At 39.4% G+C, this 22304-nt stretch overlaps 1 protein-coding gene across 5 annotated transcripts in view; it reads right to left on the bottom strand.

Annotated features, from left to right (window-relative positions):
- Positions 1 to 12815: 12815 nt before the first annotated feature.
- Positions 12816 to 22304, bottom strand: part of Rmnd1 (required for meiotic nuclear division 1 homolog) — a 37808-nt gene continuing 28319 nt past the window's right edge. For 2 of the 5 annotated variants that reach the window (XM_010628849.3, XM_010628847.3), the window contains exons 10-12: positions 21685 to 21805; positions 13493 to 13609; positions 12822 to 13262 (exon numbers count right to left, since the gene is read on the bottom strand). In XM_010628849.3, the coding sequence (XP_010627151.1) occupies positions 13230 to 13262; positions 13493 to 13609; positions 21685 to 21805 (271 nt within the window). In that variant the 3' untranslated portion in view covers positions 12822 to 13229. Of the gene's footprint in view, positions 13263 to 13492; positions 13610 to 21684; positions 21806 to 22304 lie in introns of those variants that run through there. The other 3 variants (XM_010628850.3, XM_010628846.3, XR_004517137.1) reach the window with 3 other exon arrangements.

Genomic DNA, 22304 nt, shown 5'->3' with positions numbered 1-22304 from the left:
AACATACAGGATTTGATGACTTTTGAGAGGATAGGATTGATTATAAGGAAATAGAGGCAGCAATTTCTAGGTTACTCTAGCTTTGTAAGCATGCTAAGTTGTTTGTCTTGATGTCTAACCCATTTTAGTTTACACCACCAGGTCCTAGCACAATGCCTGCCACTTTGCAAAAACATTTAAGGCGTGTTTAGTGTCTTAAGACAGTTTAATATAGGGTGTCTCCTAGAAATCATGAGTTTGATTCAGCAATCCAGATGTAGCCTCAGCTACTGATGACTAATTCGTATTTTGAAGACAAAATAAGTAGCTATGTAACTTTCCTGACCCCAAAGGGAATAGATTGATTCAGCATATACCTGCCTTGAACTTTCTTGTTCTTTGATCAGGTAGATATAAATGACTTCAGTGGTTAAATGTTTACCAAATTCTGACCATGATGTAAATGTTCCAGTGTGCTGTCCCTAAAACATCAAAGTTGGCCTTCAACTACTAGCTGGAAGATTCCTTGTAGTGGCTTCAGTTTCCCCTTACTAGGAAAGCAAATGATTTTGATTGTTTGTAGAGAGTTGTAGTTAAGGTTAGGTTCTCAAATGCTTTTGGACCATGACTCTGAAAACTTTTCAATTAAAGTACTTTATGAAGAGTGAACTGATTTAAGAGAAACTACAAGAAGATGCGAGCACAACTAGTACAGCACTGAAGTTTTAGAATGAAGGCATTGGGCAGAAATGTGCCTGTCTAGAGTGATTGGCCCTGAGACAAAATAACTATGTTTTAGTTTTCCTGTATTATAATAGGTTTATAGAAATCTAGGTGTAACCCCTGAACTAAAGTGTCCTTCCTAAAGAACCTGCTGTCAAAACGTCCTGTTTTGCATTTAGAACTGCTTTTGAATTTAGAACTGGGTTGCTTTGTTGCTAATTTTCAAAGTATAGGCAGGTGTACTTGACTTTTGCCAAGTATGCAGATTATTTTGATTTTTCAGTCACTGTCATCAGGCCATAGGATTATTTAAGGAGAGCTGAGTAGACTTTGCAAAGGTGGAGAAATCAGCTGTTGCAGAGAAAGCATATCAGGATAGGGCCAAGAGAAGCTTTCACTTCTCTAACAAGTATGGTTTAGAGAAAGACATAAATGCTTAGGATAAGTAATAAAAATATGAAATTCAATCACTTTTTCGTGTTCATGTACCAGTTCATTTTGATATTTTGAAAATGCATATGGCATATTAGGAGTTCAAAAATAGCTTACATTGGGCCGGGGATTTAGCTCAGTGGTTCTGCCACCTGCCTGGCAATCACGAAGTCCTGAGTTCGATCCCCGGTAACCCCCCCCCCCCGCATAAAACATAGCTTACATTTTACTTCAAAGAAAATCACGGTGCAAAGCAAAGATTTTTGCAAAGTTTGTGTTCCTGAAAGTTTTGTGTGTTCTGCTTAGATAAAAACCATAGAAGTATGCACTTGATAGTTTGAGGATAGTTCCAGTGAGACTTGGACAGTGGAAAGAAAACAATTTTGTACTAAACCCACCACCTTAGTTTTGGTAAGTTGTGTGTTGTGTGCTTAGGTTGAAGATGAAATTTCTTTTAACCTTGATAAAAAAAAGCAATAGGAGGAAATAATAATTGTAGTAGAGCTCAAAGTAGCTTTTCACTAAATACTATGAAGGATGTCCTTTGAGTAACTTTTGTTTTCCTTTTTTTTTGGTACATGATTGCCAGGCAGGTGCTAGCCTGCTGAGTTACTGGCCCAGCCAGTAACTTAAATTAGGAAAATAGACTGTTTTTTATGTGTTAGACTTTAAAGTCTAGGGCAGGTACCATGTCTTCTGTGTTATGTATCAAGTTTAACATACAAATCAAAAAAGACTACTAGGGGTTTAGCTCAGTGACCCTGCGCCTGCCTCGCAAGAGCAGGGTCCTGAGTTTAATCCCTGATACTGCAAAAAATAAATATATTTCGAGAGTGTCTTACATTTCATTGGTTTAGTCATAAATTTTATAGAAAATGCTTAACAGCTGGCTGTTAGGGAGATGATAGACCCTCCAGGAATTCACTATGCATAAAAGAGCTTTTTGTTTTAAATCTGGTATAGATTTTTAGATAAACAGTTATTTCCCTTTTCTTTTCTCTTTAGTTTGTTTTGAGACAGGGTCTTGCTTTGTGAAGCCTACTTTGACTTCAAACTCAAGGAAATCCCCCTGCCTCAGCCTCTTGAGTACTGGAATTATAAGAGGGTGTCACACCATTCTGGCCTCTGTAGGTATACACGTTTTTAACTGTAATACTAACAAACACATTTTATCCTTTTAGTTTAATTCTGTGGTGCTGGAGATCAACTCTAGGGCCTCACATATAAAACACTCTTTTTTGTTTTGAGACAGGGTCTTACTGTGTTGCCTAGGTAGGCTGGCTTGTAGCTCATAATCCTCCCTAAACTTGAGCAGCTGAGGTTACAGGCCTGTGCCACCATGCCTAACCTGAAACACATTTTAGCTCAGTCTTCTTAAATTTTTTTTGGTACTGGAGATTGAGCTCACGACCTTGTGCTTGCGAGGCAGGTGCAGCACCACTGAGTTAAATCCCTGGCCCCTGAAACACATTTTAACTTGCTGTCTACTACACTTGTAAAACTTAAATGGAAGTTCTCAGGAAATAGTATTTATTGTGAGTAATATACTCAGCTTTAATCCCCCTCTTTTGAGACAAGGTTTCACTATATATTTAAGGATGGCCTTGCATTACCTGTATAAAGCCCAGGCTGGCTTTGAACTTGCAGCAATCCACTATCCTCCTGTCTCAGTGCAGAGGAGTGTGTCACTGTGCCTGGCTTTTCCTTTTTTGAGACAAGATTAAACTGAAACTTGGTAGTTTACAACAATAAACATGTTTATCTCATTCATTTTCTGTGAGTCTGGAGTCTAGGCATTGGTAGATAGGTGTCTGGTGGGTCAGGGTCTTTCTTTGAGGTTGCAGTCAAGATGTTGACAGGCAGATCTGTTCTCCCTTGGCTTGCTTGAGCATTCTCACAAGCTGGTGGCAGTTGGCTTCCTCTAGAGCGAGTAATCCAAGCAAGAGCGAAGAAGAAGCTACACACCATCACTAATGCCCTGTCATGGAAAAAGCAAGGACTGAGTCCAGCCTGAACTCATGGGGATGGAAATTTAGTTCTCCCTCTTTAAGGGAGCAGTATCAAAGGATTTATGGACATATTTTAATAACCAGCTAAATTTTATATTTTTCCATTTTATGGATGAATTAGGATTGAACCAGAAACCTTGCTTAAGTCAATATGTGTATCAGTTTTTTTAATTTTAATTTTATTGGTACATTTTTGGTACACATTTATCATTGGAGATTTGTACCTTTACATAGCTTGATTCTTATTTTTCCCCATGTCCTGCACTCCCTTCAACCCCCTAGCTTGTCAACCTGAAAGTAGTTATTTATCTTAGTAATTATTTTTTCTCTCACAATATCTAGTCTTACTCTCCAAGTCTATTTATGGCCTTTCCCTGTATCCTTTTACTAAAGTGGGATCTCTTTCCTTGCAGCTCTAGTAGGCCACACAAAAGATGCCTTCCAGGAGAGGCAGAGATAGATGGCTTAGCTCTTGCCCTTTTTAACCTTCAAGTTGAAGAAGCAGTCTTAATTAACTGGCCCAAGGCCATTTAGTATAGAAAGACTTAACAAGTTTTCTCTGATAATCTATTGATAAAGATGAGAAAATTGTCTGGTAAATTTTGGCGGTGGTGGGGGGGGGGCGACGACCACCAGGTATTGAACTCAGGACCTTGAGCTTGCAGGCTTGGTGCCACTGAGCTGAATCCCTGGCCTGGTGAATTTTTAAAAAAACTTTCCAAAGAAGTTATACTGCTGCTGTCTTAATCTTCCAGTTTGCAGGCTCCTGTAGGATAATAGTTACAACTCTAGATTATGCTTGATGTCTGGGTTTTACTAGCTTCCTTCTTGATCAGTTGATTTTTAGAGGAAACAAAATTTACATATTAAATGAATTCAGACTACCCGAGAAAGCCCCCCCAGTAGGATCTGTCTACTGACAATGAGATGGTGCTTTGCAGATTAATTCTGGTTAGCATATTTCAAGACTTAAAAGAGGGTGCTATGACATGAACATAATTGAGGATTAATTGTAGAGAAAACTATTCCTGTATGTTGGGAAATTTTCAGGAAACTTTGGATCTGGAAGGAATTTTCCTCAGACTTGTTTTAGCGTAATGGTACAAGGAATTAGGATAGGATGAGACCCTGCTATTGATAACTATGCATAAAGCTAGGATAAATTCAAGGCTTTTTTCCCTAATCCATTAAGCTTTTCTGAGTTAATAGCATATATAAATGTTACCATATATTTGTTGTTAGAGAATGGGGAAAGCTGGGTGTAGAGGCACATGGCTTGTCCCAGTGGTTGGGAGGCTAAGGCAGGATACCCATGAGTTACAGGCCAGCCTGGGCTACATAGTACATCATTGTACAGAGCAAGACCCTGTCTCAAAAAACAACAAAAAGTGGGATAATGGCTACTTTTTTTCTTAGGACATTATCTGGGTTTCGTTACTACCACGATTCTGACAGTTCTTACTCAAAGCCCTGTCTAAAATCCCTTGCATTGGTTACTCTTCTTTCATCCCTCCCCCAATTGTAAAGTTGAGTAAGCCTGGCTGGTACTTAAAGACTTTGTAGTATTGAGTTGCATTTATAGTAAAATAACCTGAGGTAATTTTTCTCAGTAGAGCTGATGAAAAATTGTTAGCCGGGCGTGGTGATGCACACCTGTAATCCCAACATTCGGGAGGCTGAGGCAGGAGAATAGCTATGAGTTCGAGACCAACCTGGGCTACATAGTGAGTTCCACTTCAATCTCAACTACATAGTGAGACCTTGTCTCAAAAAACCAAAAAAAAAGAAAGAAAAATTATTGTTGTAGTAAGCCTCTGGGTATAGGTAGTAGGTGCTGGTGTATTTGTGCCTAAGAACTGACTCAAGGTGGTCACAGTCCAGTAGGGGAGAAAAACGGGATGGTTAACATACAGTTGGCTGTATTCTACAGATGTGTGAAGTTCTCTGTAGTGTAGAGGAAGATGAAGTTGATCTTAATAAATGGTGTTGGAAAAACTGGATGTCGATCTTCAAACTGAATCTTGAAAGCCGTTAAAAAGTAAGACAGGCTTGGGATTTAGCTCAGGGTTTCCACTGCCTGCCTTGCAAGTGAAAGGTCCCGAGTTTGATTCCCGCTACAAAAAAAAAAAAAAAAAAGAGTAAACTTTGTGGCCAGGGTGTTGGCTCATGCCTGTAATTCCAGCGCTCAGGAGGCTGAGGCAGGAGGATCACTGCAAGTTCAAGGCCAGCAGTGTGAGCTGTATATATAGTGAATTCAGTCTGAACTGCTTAATGACCTTGTCTCGACTTTGGTGAGATGTTGGGTTGTGCATTTCTTAGGTTTATTCCTTCATTAAACATCTACCCTGAGTTATTTTTCCTTTTGTTGTTGCTGAGTTATGCCATAATTTAATAAGGTACTTGTTTCTAAAGCATGTACATTTGTGTTGTTTCTCTAGGATTGTGTGGTCTTACTCAGTAGCTGCTGGCTGCATGTGGCTGTGTAGATTAATTTCACACTAGTCATTGGTCATAAGCTGCCTGGAGGCTTACAGGCTAACATATTGGCTATATGTCAGATGAGATTTGGTGCGTTCAGGATGGTGTGGCTGTACACATAGATAAGTCTGTTTGTAGCAGAAAATTTTGTTGGGACAGGCCTGCTCTGGGGTATTGTTTTGCTTATTTGCATATCAACACATCTGTACTGTGTTGTTAGGATTAGAATAAAGGAATTTAGTAACTTCCTTGTACTACCATTGGGAGAGAGATGGTTGGTATTTATGAATAGAGGAGAGTCATTATAGTATATTATAAAGGTAAAGAATAAAGGCTTTAGCTGGACCTGTTGATGCATGCCTGAAATCTCAGTGGGAGGCTGAAGCAGGAGGATTTCAAATTTGAGCTCAGTCTGGGCAGTTTAAAAACTTAAGAGTTCCTGATTTAAAATAAAATGTTAAAAAGAAAAAAAGGTTGAGGATATAGTTTGGTGTGAAGCAGACCCCTCCCAAAGTCTCAGAGGCTTTCATGAGTATAAAATAAGTGTAAGAGGGCTTAGTAATTCATAGGATCATTAATAAATTTTTGAGATGATAGTAATTTTAAAACAATTTAGAATTATACAGTAAAATTGATTTTACTTTTCTGGACATTTATGTAAATTTCAATATGGTATACATTCAACACTGTATGTATGAAATACATTTCAGTATGGTGCACTCGATCAGGCAACAGTATGGGCTGCCTTTCCACCCCAACTCTTGACCTGTTTTTTTTTCTTTATCTTTTAGCACCAGGGATCGAACTTGGGTCCCTGAACATGCAAGACAAGTGGTGGAACCACTGAGCTAAATCCCCAGCCCCTTGACCTGTTTTCTGTACTATATTTTTGAATTTTATAGCATGTAAATCATACACAACTTAGAAACTTTTTAGGCTGACTACTGTATTCTGCCAAGTCCAAAAGTTCATCTAAGTTGTTAAAAGTATTAATAGTTCACAACTGGTGTTCTTTATTTTTTTCAGTTTTTCTATTAGTGCATATTTGCTTTGCATAATTGTTAAATTCCTTGTGAGAAGTTGGTACTTGTATATAACATATTTTAATTCTTTTTTTAATCACCCTCCTATCTCTTTTCTTTCTCCTTCCAATCTGAGAAAGATTTCTCTCCCTACTTGCTCTTTTCCTTTATTTTGCACAATGCTGGAGATTGAGCATGGCCAAATACATGCCAGCCGAGAGTTCTGCAATCTATGCCCCCAGCCCGACAACTCATTTGTGGAGGGGTTACTGGGAATTGAACCCGGGGACCCCACACTGAGCCACATCCCCAGTCCTTTTCTTATTTTTTAAAATTTTGAGATACTCTTAGGTTACTTAAGTTGCCCAGATTGGGGTCAAACTTGTGGTCCTCTTGGCTTTAGCCTGAGTGTGGGGATTACAGGAATGTGCCACCATGCTGGGTCTAAATGATTATATTTATGTGGGTGACCCTTGACTTAATGTGATCTGATTAAGACTTTTTCTTCTCAAAATGAAACTGCACTTCAAATTTTAAATGTCCTTTTCCTGGGCTGAGAATATATTGTACCATGATTCTTGAGAGTGGGCTGGGCAGCCACGGTGGGGGGGGTGTTGATATTTCAGTGTGCTTTTGGAAATCTGTGATGTTTGGCACCTTAAGCATATTAAATGCATTTTGATTTAAGATATTTGTAATTTACGAAGAGTTTGTGGGGCCTAACCCCATTGTAAGTTGAAAAACATCTGAACTTTCCCTGATTACAATTGTGTATGATACCATCACCCTCTATTTTCACATCCATCCCCTTTGTCTTTACAGCACTGGGAATTGAACCCCGGGCCTTCTCACTGAGCTATATCCCTAGCCCTTTTTATTTTTTAATTTTAATTTTATTTTATTTACTTTTTTGGTACCAGGGATTGAATTTGAGTCCTTGTGCTTGCGAGGCAGGCTGCAGAACCATTGAGCTGAATCCCCATCCCTCTTTTTATTTTTTTAGACACGGTCTTACTAGGGTAGAACTTGGAATCCTCCTGCTTAAAAACCTCCCAGAAGGTTGGGATTATAGGCATGCACCACCACGCTTGGCTTCAGCATGCTTTTCTTTACAAAAGTGATTGGTCATTGGTAGAAGAGGCTCTTGTTTTCAGTAAGCAATTCATTTTAAAAGTCTAGAGTTGGGTGTAAAGTGCTGCAGTGAAAACAGTATCTAAAATGAGTTTTGAGCCCAGGGATTTAGCTCAGTAGCACCGCCCCTCCCTCACAAGTGCAAGGTCCTGAGTTCAATCCAGGTACCACCAAAAAAACTAATAAAAAATAAAATAAAATGAAGTTTGGAAATAGGGAGGGACAATCTTGGTTTGCCCAGCAAAATCCCTAGTCTGGCAAATCCAGTATGCTTGATAACTCTGAAAAGGGACACACAGAATTAGAGGAGTCCAGTTCATCAAGTTTCAGTGGTGAGCCACTGGACAAGTATTTCAGTAATCTTAATTGCTATCAGGGTGCTTGGAGTCAGACTCTCTCAGGTAACCAGAAGCCTTTTACTGCAATGAGGCCTCTTAGATTAAGGTCAACATCTTGGATTTAAGATTTTGTAGCAAGTAGTTTAGATTTGAGTGGGATTATATCATTGATTTTCTTTATTTTGCTGATCTCTAATTCTTCATTGGTAAGTCCGAGAAGCAGTCTGATCCATCTTTTTATATTAGCAGTATTTAAAAAATTTGTTAATGTAAGCAAATTGGAATCCAAGTGAAAAATTGAATTTATAGCTAATGAGAATTGTATTCCTCTTTGGATTTTTAAAATTGAGACAGTAACGTCTAAATCTCAAGATTTTAAGTAGTTCAGTCGCCTTTTCCTTTTTTAAGACAGTGTTTCCACTGTTGCTCAGGCTAGTGTCAAACCTTGGAGCTGAAGTGATCTTCCTCTATTAGTAAGGACAGGCACACACCACAACCCTTGGTGTGTGGTCTCTCTGCTAAATTTTTAACTTACCTCTAAAAGATTCAGTTACTGAGTATTTGTGTCAATAAGCAGATTAGATTAAGCTTCATACAAGCAGGAACTTCTCATTTTGGTTGAAGTGAATGGAAACATGAATTAGTCTGTGTAGTCCAGGTTGGCTTTAAACTCACTACGTATGTAGTCTGGGCTGGCTTTGAACTCATGATGATCCTTCTCCCTCAGCCTCGGAAGTGCTGGGACTACTGATGTATCACCAGGCCCAATTTCCCAGGTTACTTTATTATTATAACAATCTAGGAAATGTTGAAACATACATTTTAAAAAAATTTTAAATTAAAATCCATGTTTTGTGTAGAGTGAAAATGTGGCTTTATTTTTATTTGTTATTTTTGATACCAGGGATCCAACTTGGGACCTTGGCGCTTACGAGGCAGGTGTAGAACCACTGAGCTAAATCCCCAGACAAAAATGCGGCTTTAATTATTATAACAATCTAGGAAATGTTGAAACATACATTTTAAAAAAATTTTAAATTAAAATCCATGTTTTGTGTAGAGTGAAAATGTGGCTTTATTTTTATTTGTTATTTTTGATACCAGGGATCCAACTTGGGACCTTGGCGCTTACGAGGCAGGTGTAGAACCACTGAGCTAAATCCCCAGACAAAAATGCGGCTTTAAAAAAAATATTTATTATTATTATTATTATTATTATTATTATTATTATTATTATTATTTTATTATTATTATTATTATTTTTGCTTAATCCTCTGTGAGGAAAGGGAATTCAGAATAGTGACCTTAAATCTTAAAAATGGCAGTTCAGAACTATTGAGCCTGAAAGTGAATAGATTTGGATTGGAGGTATTTGGAAAACTCCTGTTTCTAATCCTTATTAGTGTCTGCCAGCGAAAACACTGTGGAGCATTGCTTGAGAAAGAACTGAGTCCCTTGAGATTTAGAAGCTGAGAAGCAAGAGGTCTGCTCAGGAATCATTTAAAAACCTATATAACCCAGTGCAAACCAGAAGGTTCTAAGTTAGCTTCTCAGAGTTTGGTAAACACAAGAATCTCCTGGAGAGTTGTTAAGAAACTGACTTTCCAATCCAGCCATGCATGGTGGTACACAACTGTAATCCCAGCACTCAGGAAGCTGAGGCAGGAGGATCACTGTGAGCTCGAGACCAGCCTGGGCTATATAGTGAGTTCAGGAGCAGTCTCAACTACATAGTTGAGACCGTCTCAAAAAACCAAAAACAAACAAAAAAACCCCTGACTTTCCAGCTGCAGCCCCAGAGCTTCTGATTTGTGTGGCGGGGGGGAGAAGGGGGTGGTCAGTATGGGTGTTTGCAATGACAGTTTGTAGCAGAAAGACAGTAATTTAAAATAGCTGAATATAGTCTGCTAAAAAATGATAAAACTAGGGTTTTAAAATTTTTTATGGCAGGCGAAAGTGGGGAATGAACCCAGGGCTTTGGAACTCAGCTATATCTTCAGCCTTCGAGGCAAGGTCTTACCGAGTCACTGAGTTGTCCAGCCTGGGCTAGAATTTGTGTTTGTCCTGCCTCAGCCCTAGGGGTTACAGGGATTACAGGCATGCAGCATCACGCCTGGCTTGTATTCACACACACACACACACACACAAATTCTCCTTTGCTGGGGTTATCTTAAGGAACCTCAAGGCAGCTGCCTGCTGTTTATATAATGTGAAGTTTTAAAAGGTGTTTTTGGCTTGCACTGAAGAGCCTACTCATTTTAAGTGCTACTTTTTTTGTGGGAAGTACTGTTTTGTGATGGTGTGTTGGTGGTGGTGGAGGTGGTGTAACCAGGGATCGAACTAGGACCTTGTGCTTGCCAGTCAGACACTGCCACTGAGCCAAATCCCTGGCCTGGTACTGCTTTATATTTAAGTGAACTACTCCATTGTTGGAGGAGGATTCAGTAACATTATCTTTTTAGTCTTAGACACGTTAAAAGATTCAGAGGGGAGTCCTGGAAGTTTGTTCACCTTCCAAAGTGAAAAATCATCTCTGGTGTGAATAAACTGTAATAATACATAAGATCCTAATGAGATTACTGACATTGTGAAATGGGAAGAAAAGGGGCTAAAGTTGTAGGGAAGGTGGGATGGGTAGGGGAAGGGTAATAAGGGAAAAGAAAAAAGTGTGAGATAATAAAAAGATGGAAATAAAGTGTTTGTAGGTGGGGAGGGGAGGAGGGGGTGAAGGGAGGACAGGGACAAGGGGAAAAATGAGAACCAAGACCTCTCATGTAGAGGTACAAGATCTCAATGAATGTAACTATACTGTATAATAATGTACCAATAAACAAAGTGAAAAATCATATATGAAAAAAATTTCTTTTGTACCGGGGATTCATACATGAAATTTTACGTAGATGGATTGTAGTAATAGTTAACGCTGTCATAACTTCACATATTTTACTAATCTTTACAGCCGTTTTACAGATTAGAAAATCAAGGCTGAGAAGTCCAATTACTTACCCAAGGTAATAGAGCTGTACAGCTATTAATGGTCACTGAATTTTCATGTATGATTGTAATTTGATGCCTCCTTGAGAGCAAGTGGAGAAATGTACACACTTTAGACTCCAAATATTCTGGTGTAAATTCTTGGTGATTTTGGTAAGAAGAGATGGTGATGCTGAATATTTTTTCTTTGCTTTACAAATTTTTAAAACTTCTTGTGAATTTTAATTTGAAGATTTTAATAAAAATCTTAAGAAATAAATTTGTACCATAGTGACGTGATACCTAACAATGTTGTTAAACCACCTTTAAGTCTTTATATGTAGTGAATTATTCAAACTTTATATTATTCCCTTTTCTTCTTGACAGTGTATTTGTTAATTTCCCCCACAAAAATTTTGATACAATAAATGTTTATGAAAATATACTTTTGTTCTTTCATTCTTTTTTTTTCTTTTTTGGTACCGGGGATCAAACTGTCCTTGTGCTTTTAGAGGTAGGCCAGTGGAACCATTGAGCTAAATCCCGGGCTCTATTCATTCATTCTTTGTAACAATAAACATTTTAAATTTGCTGTGTAGTCATAAGGCACCAGAGGCTCTCGTGTTCTTTCTGGATTATTAATAGTGGTAGCACTCACCAGTGATCTCGGCTACTTGGGAGGCTGAGGCAGGGAGGGCAGCACATTTGAAGCAAGCCCACGTAACTTGGTGAGACCCTGTCCTGTCTCAGAATAAAGGGCTGGGATGTAGCTGTGTGGTGGAGCACATAGCTAATCTGTGCAAACCTCATGTTCCATCCCCAAACACAAAACAGATTGTTATTTCACCTACATAGCAAATTGTACATATTCATTTGTTGGTGTATGGTTTTATTAAAAATATGTTTCATAGATGGATTTTTTTTTTTTTTTTTTTTTTTTTTTTTTTTGGTACAGGGATAAAACTCTGGACCTTGTGCTTGGGCGTTGGAAGCAGAGCTAAATCCCCAGCCCCACAGATGGAAATTTTAATGGTCTTGATTCAAGGAGTTGATTTCAAATTCTTCTCTGGGTGTGGCTTCCCAAGGTTTTAAAAATATTTAAAGTATAGGAAACCAAGCTTCAGGATAGGTAAGGGAACCTTTAAAATGTAAAATGGGAGGGAAGATGAGCTAGGAGAACAGGCTTGATCCACTTTGCAGGCATTTGTGTACACAGGGATGCAGATTTTAGGACACGACATAGAACTTGATCTAAAAGCAGTTCAACTATCACCTGCATCCTTGAGTACCTCTGGTGGAAAAGCAGCTACTAAAACTGGTGAGAAAGATATTAAGATGTTCACTTCAGCAGTATTACAGTAAATAACATTTCCTTCAGTAAAGGGTTATATACTTTTTAGCAGTTAAGGTGTAAAGTCATAGCACCCCATTTCAAAACAAAGTAATACTGTGAATAATATATATGAAAAAGGAACATTGTTTATCCTGATGAGGACTAATGGGGCAAGGAGATTTATGTATAAAAATATATATATTTTTTTTAGAAAAAGCCAGTTGAAGATGGTAAGTTATGTATGTTAAATTGCTAATATTTTTTTAATTTCCCTAAAGTATGTGTGAAACAAAAATACACCTGGGGAAGATAATGGGATTTACTTGGTGAAAGGACAACGTATTGATTAGTAAAAGTGCCAGTGAGCAGTCATACATTATGCCATCTAAAATAGGTATAAAAAGTTTATTTCTGCCATCAAAAGCCTGTGTTGATATTGTTATATTGATTCCAACACTCATTTCCTGTGTGGTTCTTTTAGCCAGTGCCAAGATTAGCTTTCCCCAGTGTAGGTTAAAGATTAGTGTCCAAAATCTTAAGTCTTTTGGTTGTTAAGGCATAACCTTTGCCTGGGTTTCCTACACCTATAGGGTTATTATCCAAAGTTCTTTACTGAAGTATTGTGCTTTTGAACTCGGTGACCCAAACACTAGATTGTTTATAATTTTTATTTAACAATGTTTAGGGGCTGAAAAAGACTATTATATGTATGTCTTAACTACATATGAAGATAATCACACAGTAGTGAACATTCCGTTTTGATTGTAGAAGTTGAACATCTCCTGCAGTGACACTTTTGGTTATCACATGATCAGAAAAATACTCGTCCCAGCTCAAACATTACCTTAGGATGATAAAAAGAGTAATTAATTTCATGGCAAAGAATGACTGATAGGAACGAAAAAGACTTCCAGATGGGTTACTTGATACAACCTTAGTTACAAACAGACTTAGTCACTGGAACAATGTCAACCCCTTTTCTGCTATAATTTTGTGTCCCCAAGTGGTCTTCGTTGTCACAGGCCCTGTATTTATAAAAAGGTGGTAAATGACTGCAGTAGTGTTTCTACTCACCTCTATGGTGATGAGGATGACAATCATCCACTCCAGGCGGAGTGCCCTCTTCTCATTCAGGTGATTACGCATTAGATCTGTTAGTTCCATGCAGTGCTGGAGTTTTTCATTCATGACCTGTATAAGAAAGATCTTAGTTTGTTTTTAAACAGCTTACTAAGATAATGGGTAATCTGGTCACTTGCTTCAAACTTCTGCATATGCATTAAGAGTGAAAGTCATCTTTTGAACTCTTGCTCTCCAGTCCTATCCCCAAAGGCAACCAACCAGCCTTTGTTTGCTTTCTAGTCAATCTACCCAGAGCTGTTTTGTAATGCAGATTTAATGAACTATGCATGCTAATCTACTTTAAGATGTTAAAAGATTTAAAAATAAAATTTTTAAGTCCTAGTTTCTGGTAGCTGTCTTTGTTTTTAGCAAGAAAAATAAGCCAAATTTAGGATGCAATTAAAAAAAAAAAGCATGGACTAAGGATGATAAAAACAATGGTTACCTTGAAAAAAACTCCTTAATGCTTGACCTGCTGCAAACTCACCATTAGATGGCAGTACTTCCTCACAACTGAGAAGGCTGCATTATGATGCCTGATTGATGGTAGTTCATGGAAAATAACACTCAAAAAACTTAGATGTTACTGATAGTCATGGCTACCTAGTATCTCTGTACTTAGCTCTGAAAACTGGAAAGTCTAGAAACACTTTAAAAATAGATTTTATGGGGCATGTTGAAGGTGCAGTGAGAACTAACTAAGCACAAATGCATGTACAGGGACTGACAGGACATGTCAGTCAGTGCATCATTAGAATGTTCACATTCATTAGAATTCTGCACAGAGGATCAATGAGGTAACACTGAAATGTGGATAACATTCACGTATATTCCAGATTTTCTTTTTTCTCCCAGAACTGGAGATTGAACCTGGAGCCTTTGCACTGAGCTGCACCCATCTCGAGCCCTTTTATTTTTTATTCTGAGATAAGGTCTTGCCAAGTCGTTCAGTTTCCTGGGCTGGACTCCCAACTTTGATTCTCTTATTTCAGCCTCCCAGAGTGGTGGGATCACAGACATGTAACCACGCAGTCCTGTATCCCAGATTTTATGGTAGGTTTTTTTTTGCCATATTGTAAATGACTTTGAGATTATTTGATTTTTTGGATCATTTACATTCTAAGATTATGTGGAACACCTTGTCCACATTGAAGCAGGTTGGTTGAAGAAGAGAGATTTATATGTGGGGCTGGCTTTTGTAACCTTTTTCTGACATTGGGCAGTAATAGCTAATGTTTAACTGCATATATATGTAATTATACATATCCATATATATGTACAATTTTTTGGGGGGGGGCTTGAGACAGGGTCTCACTATGTAGTTGAGACTGACCTGGAACTCACTATGTAGCCCAGGCTGGTCTCAAACTCACAGTGATCCTCCTGCCTAAGCCTCCCGAGTGCTGGGATTACAGGCGTGCACCACCATGCCCGGCTATATGTACAATTTAAAAAAATTTATTTTTATTAGTGTATAACATTTATTTGGGTGGAGTTGACCTTGCAGTTTCTAGTTTGATTTTAGAGCAATGCTTTTGCATCCCTATTCATCCCAAATTTTTCTGTTGACTGCTTCATCTGGCTCTAGAAGAATGGTGGTAAACCTGTGGCATGCAGAACTGTCTCTGTCAGCATGTGAGCCAAATGTGAGTTTAAAAATTTTTTATTTATATTTATTTTCTGGTACCGGGAATTGAACTTAGGATCTTGAGCTTTCCAGGCAGGTGCAGCAGCACCACTGAGCTACATCCCCAGCCTGCGTTTTTTTTTTTTAAAACTAAAACCTCCGTATTTGAGTTTAATTATAGTGCAGTTTGGGCACTTGGTCTCCAAAAGTTTTGCCATCTCTGATCTAGATCACTGGTCTAGAACATGTTCATCTTTAAGCTTGCTTTTCTTGTTAAACTACTGACTTGGCCTTTAATTTTAACTTTGACCTCCACTTTATTATCAGAAATGAGATGTTGCTACCACTCTCCCAACATTTCCAAAAGACTCCTACTTGTTACATTTAATGGCTCTTCATTCCAAAGCTCCTACAGTGACGTGCAAGTCAGAGTCCCTATACTGTGTGTTCAAAGCATGGCAAAGTGTTCTGGCTGGAATTAGTGGCAATGTTTCTTACTGTAATTTTTATTTTTTTTATTTTTTATTTTTTTGGGAGACAGGGTCTCACTATGTAATTGCGACTGACCTGGAACTCACTATGTAGCCCAGGCTGGTCTCGAACTCGCAATGATCCTCCTGCCTCAGCCTCCCCAGTGCTGGGGTTACAGGCGTGCACCACCACACTTGGCTACTGTAAGTTTTAAACATCTACTGTATTTTGATCACCCCTTGTATATCCCAAATACTGTAGTTAAAATAGTACTCCCCACCCTACATTCCTAGAGCCTATGAAAATGGCAAAAGAAAAATTTTAAAGATTATGAAACTAAGGCTGCTAATCAGGCAAACTTGAGAGACGAGACTAGATAGCTGGGTAGGGCCAGTGTAATCATAAGGGTCCCTATGTAGGATGATCAGATGTGAGGACCACTCACCTACCTTTGCTAGACAGGAAGGGGTACAAATGCAGAGTACAGGCAGCCTCGAAGAGCTGGGAAAGGTAAGGAAATGGATCCTGCTTGCCTCCAAAAAGGAATACAGCCCTGCCAACACCTTGATCTTAGTCAAGTGACAAGCTGTACCAGGCTTCTGACCAACAAAACAGTGATAAATTTGTGTTAAGCTTCTAGGCTTGTGGTAATTTGTTATAGCAGCAACAGCAAACTAATAGGTTATAAATTTTCTGCAAGTAAAAAGGAGTCATTTGTTTAACCAGTAAATACTCAGTAGATAGACTTTCTGTCTTTGGGCCAGAAGGTACAACAGGACTGGGAAAAGGTCTGCTCGAGAGGCTGGAAAACATGCAAGGACACAGACTGCTCTAGGTGGGGGAGCAGCCAGTGTGGTACCCTCCCCTTGGGTCGGTCTGTCACAGGCTTTTCAGTAATTATGTGCCGGCAAACACGTGGCACACGGGGAAATGAAAAGGTGGTCTGATGGCATGTAGAAGGTGAAGCAGAAAGGACTCCACGATGACTTCTGTTTCCCACTGAATGACTAGACAGCTGAGGCTAGATGGTCTTGCCATTGAAACAGCAGAAAAAGTTCAGAATATAATCCATTTCATTTTGAAATCTTGTTACTGATTTTTTCTCTGCTAGTACTGAGTACCTATTATATACGTGGTATATTTGCCAAGAATTGGGAAGCCAATAATTATGGTCTCTGACCTCAAGAAGCTGCAATGCTGCAGACGAGGATCTGTGAAATTGAGGAGGCAACGAGAAAACATTCAGAAGGCAAAGGGACTGGACTGTCAAAGGTACATCATGTAGAAATGACTGGGCAAAGGCAAGAGGAGGAGTCATGGAAATGAGTGCTGGTGAAGGAGACGGCATGTGGAGAGAAGCTTCAATTACGGAACTCGAAGGCTGCTAAGGAGAAAACAGGCCAGCACTGGTACAGACAGGTTTCTGTCCCGTGACACCCATGTAACTGCTCTCTGAATCTTTTTATGAAAGGACTTGACCTCTGGTCTCAATTTTTCTGCTTTTCACCATGTCTGACACCCAGTCACCCCCATTTTTCTCAAGACTTTTGATGGAAAAAAAACCCTCTTCATCGAAGAGTCTTGAAAGATTACAAGCTTGCTGAAAATCAGGACCAGTTCTCATTCTTTAGTCCTGCTATATAGTGGATGTTAAGTGTCCCCTAAAAGCACATGTGTTAAATAAAGGCTTGGTCCCCACAGTGGCGCTGTTGGGAAGTACTAGAACCTTTAAGGGCCTAATGGGAAGTCTAGGTCACCGGGAGTGTGTCCCTGAAGAGGACTGTGGGACCTTGATTCTTCCTCTCTGTTCCTGGCTTGTGATGGAGTTTTGCTCTGCTCTGTGCTCCTGTCAAAATACGCTGCCTTGCCACAGGCCCCAAATGGGCCAATAACTACAATTTCCAAAACCGTGAGCCAAAAATGAAGCTCTTCACATGTTAATTATCTCAAGCACTTTGTTAACAGTGACATAAAGCTGACACAAACCCCCTCCAAATAATCTTACACAGTTCAGCCAGTCTTGCCTGCTTTGGGGATGCTAAAAAATTCGAGAAACGTAGTTAGAACATTTAGGTTCATAACTCCTGTGGGCGATCTACCACCAGAAGACATCTAAGACTGAGATCAGGTAAGGAATATTAGCTTTCTATTGTTAAGGACTACAAAACAGTTTAAGGTTGCCTGTCAGCTATGGAGATGTCAGGCATTTGTAAGGAAATGTAGACCAAGGAATTCTGTATCTTTCTACTCTGGCTACATACTTTTTATAGATTTTTTTTTCATATAAAAAGCCTAAGATGCCAGGCGTGCATTCCTGTAATCCTAGCACTTGGAAGGTGAGGCAGGAGCATCACAAGTTCGCCAGCCTGGGCCACAGAGTTCAGCATCAGCCTGAATCACATAGTGAGACCTTGTCTCAACTGTACCCTTTCCCCCAAGAAAGGCCTAACATGCCCAGATATTCTGGAGACCCCAAAGACCCAGAACATCCCACAGAAAATGCATAGCTCAAGAGGCAAAACTAAATCAGATCATCACAGTGCAGTCGAAGTAATGAATTGGAGAGTTCTGTACAAAGTCCTCCAGAAGCATAAAACAAGCTGGGGTTTGGGCTCACCTGGTGAGATGTTGGCAAAGATGGTCCTAGCCCAAACAATTAATCAAATCACATCTATTTCAGAGTATGAGATCTATAATTTTTCTTTTTTGCTTGGTGTTAAGGGGACTGAATCTAGTGCTTTCACAATGAGGCACACCCCCATTCTACCCCCCATTCTAAAAAATTTTGAGACAAGGTTTTTTTTTTGGGCAGGGGCTACCAGCAATTGAACTCAAGGCAGGTGCAGTACCACTGAGCTACATCCCTGGCCCATGTGAGACTTTTTTTTTTTTGGTACTGGGGATTGAAATGTATTTTTGTTTTTGGTACCGGGGATTGAACTCTGGCCCATGCTCTTCCAAGGCAGGCGGCGGAACCACTGAGCTAAATCTCCGGCCCAAGATGTATTTTTAATAGTGCCAGACTGAAGAGCAAATATTTCTTTTGTAGCACTGATTTGGTGCAGTACTATGCATTTTTCCCAGGCGATCTTTAAGGTTTCAGAAGCCCATTACTGTATTTTTAATACAGTTTACATTAGATATTTTAAAATGACTGCCACAGGGTGGACCTACAGGAACCTTCACATTCGGGGATTGAGTGAGCCTCGCTCTGTCAGAGCTCTGGGTGGCTCAAACAACTTTCCAGTAGTGGAGAAGTCAGTCCATTTGGAGGAGCTCTGTCCCTGGGCAAGCCTGAAGTGTTTCATGTCCCTTCCTCTGGTTTGGCAGATAACAATGAAGTAGCAGTTTCTCTGAGGGTTTTGTTTTTCTTTGTTAATAGTTAAGTCTTGTTCAGCTAGGTGATTAGTCACTGCGCTACTATTTTCTTATTGGTCCTTTTACATTTCTCATCTTTTACTGCAGCTTTAATGTTAAACAGGGATTTGCATAAGCTTTTCGTTTTTATTTTTTTGGTGGTATTGGGGATTAAACTCAATGCTTTTGTATTGAGCTATATCTGTAGCCTTATTTTGACAATAGATCTTGTTAAGTCATCAGGTGTGCTCAACCTTTAGATCTTCCTGTCTCTGCTTCTCAGAGTGTGGGATTACAGGAATGCACCACCAAGACCAGCTTGAGTTAAATTCTAGAAAGACATCATTATCTTTTTACTTCTCCCCTCACTGCTTAATTGCTCAAACCATCATCATTGGTGACTAATCTTACTCTCTTGTACTCTCACCCAGGAGGGGCAAGTGAAGGATATCATGGACATCGATATGGAAGAATACTGTAATGTGAGGGTGGCCACAAGATGGGTCTGTGTGTCTGAGCTCAAGCCTGCCAGACAGCTGGTTGTCGTGGCTATTGCTTAGTCTTTTATTAATTAAGCAGAGCAAGCTGGCTGTCAGAAGAGGGACAGAAGTCTGCATCTATCTCCTTGGTGGCAGTGACACTGAGCTCATCAGAAGAATCAGTTCTACCCTGTCTCTGTAAATAACAAGGGCAAAGAACAGATTCATGGGCAGTGCAGCTGAACACTGAGATTTTGATGAGATTGTTTTCAAACTGACACATAATTCATATAAAACGCACCCATTCCAAGTACATAATTCAAAGGATTTTGATATATACCCATGTAACTACAGCCACAAAAAGTTCCCATCACCCTTTGCAGTGCAGCCCCCAAACCTTGCGGAATCAGTGATGTACTTCATTTTGTTGTGTGTTTTTTTGTTTTGTGTTTTGGTACCTGGGATTAAACTTGGGACCTTGTGCTTGTGAGGCAGGCAGCAGAACCACTGAGCTAGATCCCCGGCTGATGTATTTTCTTTAGATTAGATTGTCTAGAATGCCTTACAAATCCAATAGCACATTGCTTTTGTATTTTGCTTCTCCTCAGCATAATGATTTGGAGATTTACCTATGTTGCTGTATGAGCCAGTAACTGCTTTTATTGCATAGTGGTATTAAACTATGGTTTAACTATGTTTTGTTTTTTTCATTCACTTACGAATGGCCATTTGGTTGGTTACAGTTTTTTTTTTTTGTGGGGGGGGTTCCAGTTTTTGACTAGGAATATATCTACAAACATTTTGTACAAATCTGTATAAGGTAACGTGTTTTCATTTCTTGTGGGTAATACTTAGAAATGGAATTGATGGGTCTTATGGTAAGACCACGATTAACTTTATGAGAAACTGCCAACCTGTCTTGCAAAGTGATTACACCAACTCTGCAAGGGCTTTCTGCACAGGTCTACGGTTCCAGAAACTGGGTCAACACTTGGTTCTTCCAGCTGAATATGTTAATAAATGTTAATCCTTTTGGGGAGGAACTCAATCTCAGACTGGCTTCTAAACCAGACAATAGGATACATCAGCAGAAAAGGAAGGGCATGGATAGGCCCCCACCCCTGTGGTTCTACATATTTGAACCCAAGGAGTACGGAGCCAAATTCCTGTTTAAAATTTTTTATTTTGTATTGTGAATTTAAGGTAGGGCCTTTGCACTGACCTTACATCCCTAGCCTTAAACAATTTGTGTTGAGGGAAGGTCTTGCTAAGTTGCCCAGGCGAGGCTTAAACTTGTGATCTTCCTGGCCTTGACCTCTCAGAGTGCTGGGATTGCAGGTGTGTGCTGCCACAGGGACCTCTTCTGTTGCTACGGTCATGCCCACCTTTACCCCAGCACTGCCGCCTCCACAGTGAGCTGGACACAGAAGTCTCCTCGCTGTGCTTCTACTCTTCTGAATGGGGGGCAGTGCTGGGGATTGAACCCAGGGCCTCACCCACGCTAGCAAGTGCTCTACCACTGAGCCACATCTTCAGCCCCAGTTGAGTATCTTGGTGCCTATCTCAGCCTATCTTAAGTTAGTCTCTACTTACCTGGTTTGCCACCTTTCCCCCTGTCACCCACTGACAAACAGCAGTCCCCTGCTCCTCTTCCTGGCCTCCATTTATGAATCACTTCATTCCACCTTACAGGATTTTTTCTCCAGTTTATTCTGTTTCCACAGTCACCACACTAGTTCGTGATCCCAGAAACTCGTGCTTAAAACTTGGGAAGAACTTCCTAATGAGCTGTTAGGCCTCCAAATTCTCACAAATATTCACTAGTCTTAACAAATATCAGACAATCCCTTGACATAAAAAGCAATTATATGGAGGATGAGGGAAAGAATAGGACACTGAAAGAGATTGGAACAGAAGTCAAACATGAGATTTCTCTGATAGCAGTTAAGCACATTCACTTAATTTAAACTTGCATAGTCATACAAATTATAAGCAACACGTCTATTCTCTTTTTGTTATATTTTTTGAGACAAGGTTTCACTATGTAGTTCAGGCTGGCCTTGAACTCACTATGTAGCCCAGGCTGACCTTGAACTCAAAAAAAAAAAAAAAAAAAAGATCCATCCTCCTTTCTCTCTGGAGTGCTGGGATTCCAGGCAGCATCTTCATGCCCAGCTGCATTGCTCTTAATGTAAGTGCAGAATGCATACCTTAACTCTTCGAGTAATGCTGAGGAATTGACAAGTTTTATCATAAAGTTCTTCCAGGTTTTCTCGGTCCCAGTAGAAATCAGGAGTTATCAAGAAGTCTGAACTCAAGTTTATACGGTGTCTTTAAAAAAAGAGAAAATCACATTTTTATTAGCCTTGCACTAAAAGTCACTTATACATTTTATATTTACATGGTGTTATATGAAAGTATTCTTAAATGCTGACTTTGCAAAATACTTATGACACATATGTAAATTAAAAATTTGCAAAATTTCAAATATCTCAACTAAATTCAGTCTTTAATAACAATATGGGTTGAAGGGAGGGGAGGGAATTGGGGAATAAAGAATCAAGATATATCATGCACAGGTACAAACTGCCTACGATGAATGCTATGTATATCTAAAATATACAAATAAGACAAAAAATTTATGAACTAGAAAACTATTTTGTTTTCAATTTCTACCTTATTTAAGGTTTTACAATATATATGCACATGATTTTTGGGGATAGGAGGCATGACACAAAAACTAGACAGACATAAGATAGAAATTGTAAATCTTATTCCTGTTATTTTCAGCCTCTCCCTCCCAGGAGCAATCATTACGTTTCCTTTTTCC

This window comes from Fukomys damarensis, unplaced genomic scaffold (assembly GCF_012274545.1).
Source record: "Fukomys damarensis isolate Sample0158 unplaced genomic scaffold, DMR_v1.0_HiC HiC_scaffold_14, whole genome shotgun sequence".
NCBI classification, from domain to species: domain Eukaryota; kingdom Metazoa; phylum Chordata; class Mammalia; order Rodentia; family Bathyergidae; genus Fukomys; species Fukomys damarensis.
The sequence above is the reverse complement of the archived record's forward strand: the minus strand, read 5'-3'. Positions and strand labels throughout refer to the sequence as shown.